At 50.6% G+C, this 3,203-nt stretch overlaps 1 protein-coding gene across 1 annotated transcript; it reads left to right on the top strand.

Annotated features, from left to right (window-relative positions):
• The first annotated feature begins 402 nt into the window (after positions 1–402).
• Positions 403–1,077, top strand: Ccdc182 (coiled-coil domain containing 182). Its single transcript, XM_003467014.2, has one exon. It carries the CDS (start codon positions 492–494, stop codon positions 951–953), a length of 462 nt encoding a protein of 153 aa, XP_003467062.1. The 5' UTR covers positions 403–491; the 3' UTR covers positions 954–1,077.
• The last annotated feature ends 2,126 nt before the right edge of the window (positions 1,078–3,203 follow it).

Raw genomic sequence — 3,203 nt, forward strand, 5'->3', positions numbered from 1 at the left:
GCTTAGATTGCTCTTTTAGCATTTTGGGGCTTGGTGTCTTCTAACACCCTTGTTTTGTACTGGTGAGGAACTGAAGCCCAGACACCATCCCAAGACCGTCCCTTGTCAGGATGGGCAACTGTTAGTCTTAACAGTCAGAGACTCTGGCCTGGACTACCTTGTTTTGCTAGTTTTTTCCCCTGTTCTGGAACTTGGTTTTTCTTGGGGTTTGGGGGAGCACTTGAACTTTGGTTCTGGAAGGACAATGATTTTGAGAGTCTAAGTTTCAAAAGATAACTTGGAAAGATGAGCAGACCTGTCTCCAGGTAACCAAGCAAGGAGTCTATAATATGTAAATGAGCTGTGGCTTTTCTCCTGGTTGGCTGATGGGGCCTTGATGTCACAATGGGTAGGGTCCTTTCACTCCCGATGATTATGTCTTAGTCAAAAAAAGTCACTGACCCTGGCGGGTCTCTCAGCTCCCTCTCTCTGTCCAACAGGGAAGTGAGAGGATGGAGCCTCTCTATCAGACTGGATCCATTCTCATGAAGCTGAATACCTTGCAAGGGAAGAAAATGGTGGAGAGTGGCCTCCAGTCTGGAGACTTTTCTCTCTCCCAGTCGTGGCCTTCTTGCCTCCCACCCCCAGCCGAACTGGAGATCTTGCAGCAGAAGGTGGCCGGGGTGCAACGCGAGCTGGAGGACTTTAAGAAGGAGGTATTGAAGTCTATCCATTACCTGGAAGATGCCTTCTGCCAGATGAATGGCACCCTGGCTCAGCAAGAGGAGCAGGCAGCCCGCGTGAAGCAGCGGCTGAGGGAGGAGGAGGACCGAGGCATCGTGCGGAACAAGGTCCTCACCTTCCTGCTGCCTCGCGAGAAGCAGCTCCGGGAGCACTGCAGGCGGCTGGAGTGCATGCTGCTGAGCCGGGACTATGACACTCTGGGCACCGCCAGGAAGAGCCAGGAGAACTGAACCCTAGGCGAACCAAGTAGAAGATATTTTCAAATGGAAAGAAGTCCTAAGCCCTACTCTCTTGCTTCCCTGTCCCCATTTCTATTGCTTTCCTTCTACCAAAATAACACCTTGCCAAGAGGCAAAAAGACCTCACTGTGGTTTTTACTGGTTGAAGTTTCATTTATCTGGGCTCCTCAGGAAGAAGGCACCTTAGTATTGAACCTGTACGTTTACCTCAAACCGGTTCCTGTATGTGATGGTAACCTTGCTCGAAGATACAGTGGTTTTCGTTTGTTTGTTTTGTTTTTGGTATGTATTCTTAAATGTATTGCTTTGAACAGCTCTTCTTTTTGCAACTCCAAGCTCACATGATTTGTCATTCAGGGAATGGGTACTGGGACCTGTCCACATAGGGTTAAGGGGTAGGCTAGAAGGGCCCCACATCGCTCCACTTTGGCAATTTTTGTCCTTGCCTGTTTGGCTTCCCTGCCTGCTTTCATGCTGGCCTTAGTGTCTCCTGCTTCTCTTCGATGCCTTTGCCTGCCTTAGCCTCCTCTCCCCCTAGTCTTCAGGCTGATGAGTTAGGTTGTTGGGCTCATAAGGATTCTGACCCTAGAGCTCCCTGTTGTTGCACAAGGATTCTTTTTTTTTTTTTTTTTTTTTTTTTGGTCTTTTTCATTTTTATCGGTACCGGGGATCGAACTCACGACCGCCTGCTTGCAAGGCAGGTGCTTATGCCGCTGAGCTAAATCCCCAGCCCCTTGCACAAGGATTCTTACCCTAGAGCTCCCTGTGGCTGCTATCTGTGACAATGCATGCACCCCAGCCCACCTGGCTCATGGACATTTGCAGGAAGAGTGCAGTTTTCTTGTGTTACGCAGGGTCACTGACCACAGGAAGCTACATCCTCTACCCAAGAGCTCTGGGCTGGTGAGTGGCTGAACCATGCTTCAAGTCCGGGTTACCTGTGCTCACGCACTGTCCCGCTGCTCCCCACTGTCCTGCTTCCCCTATCCCCTCCCTGACTTGGGGACACATCAGGCTGCTCATAGATCTGTTCTTCTGGAGAAAGGAGATTGTCACAGAGATGATTTGGAGGTTCATTTGCTGTCACTATACCTTTTATTTCCAATTAGCCTTCTGTTGCATTGATTCACATACCCTTTCTCTGGTCCCCTAAATACTGTCAAGTAGCAGGGATTGTCTTCTAAATAGCAACAGTGAGGGCCTGGAGGCCAGAGCCAGCACCAGAGCAGAGCCGGGTCTCTGACTCCAGCACAGGACCTACGGTCTAATCCTTGTTGTCTGAACCTCCTCCTCCTCCTCTCATAGATGCTCTAATAAATGCCACCCCTTTTCCCTTTTCATGTTAGGAACCAATTGAAGAATAAGTGTAGGTGCCAGCAAGAGGAGACAGCGTATCACCTTCCCAGCTGATAAACCTGCATGAGGTTGTGGTTTAGAGCCTGTAGGTCACACAGGGTGGCTGAGACCTTGGGCCTGAACCTTCTATGGTCTCCAGGTGCACTGTGGGCAGAGGGGACAGCTGCAGGTTCTTGAGAGGATGCTGCTGTGGAACTGTGGAATGACTTTTCTGCAGAGGGACAGCTCAGGAGAGACGGATGGAGTGCCAAGAGAGTGCTAATCCTTCTCAACCCCTCCCTGGGGAGGTGTAGGGAAGGGGAAGGAGAATGCAGATGCCTCCATCAGGAGCGAGGAATGGGATACAAGTGCTCCATCAGCGGTGCAGAAGAGGGCTTGACCCAAGCTGTCTGATTCCATAGGGTCACCCTAGTGACAAAGGAGGTGAACTTGCAGGAGGTCAAATGTGGCCCTGGGTAAGAAACAAAAATGACATTGGGTGCTTATTACATGACTGGGTCCTACAGGGCTGCCCCAAGAGGTCTGGGGTGAAACCTCTCTGAAAAGCTTGCACATTTCGGGGACTCGGAGTGATACCTCTAAGCCTTCACAATGAACTGCCTGATAGGAATACGCTTGTTTCCCGGGGGCCTTTGTCCATACCTGGTGGTTTAGGCTGGCACTGTGGTTTACAGTGAGGGCCCTGAGTCACACTGTGTCAATCTGACCTTTGGAGAAGCTGCAGAGTAAAAACTAAAGCCATCCACGAGGTGCTCCTTGCCTGTGTGATAAACCCCACATACCAGGCTGTGGAAAGGCTGCTCTGTCTGATGTCTTTGCCCGTGTTGTCACCCATTCTCGCTGGGAAAACTGGCTGTCCACATGGCTGTCCTAGGAAAGGACAGT

This window comes from Cavia porcellus, unplaced genomic scaffold (assembly GCF_034190915.1).
Source record: "Cavia porcellus strain 051 isolate PalLab524CR breed Dunkin Hartley unplaced genomic scaffold, mCavPor4.1 scaffold_6, whole genome shotgun sequence".
Classification (NCBI taxonomy): Eukaryota; Metazoa; Chordata; class Mammalia; order Rodentia; family Caviidae; genus Cavia; species Cavia porcellus.

Bases quoted from the DNA above. Each gene is read 5' to 3' on its own strand.
- Ccdc182 (XM_003467014.2), top strand. From the start codon at position 492: ATGGAGCCTCTCTATCAGACTGGATCCATTCTCATGAAGCTGAATACC.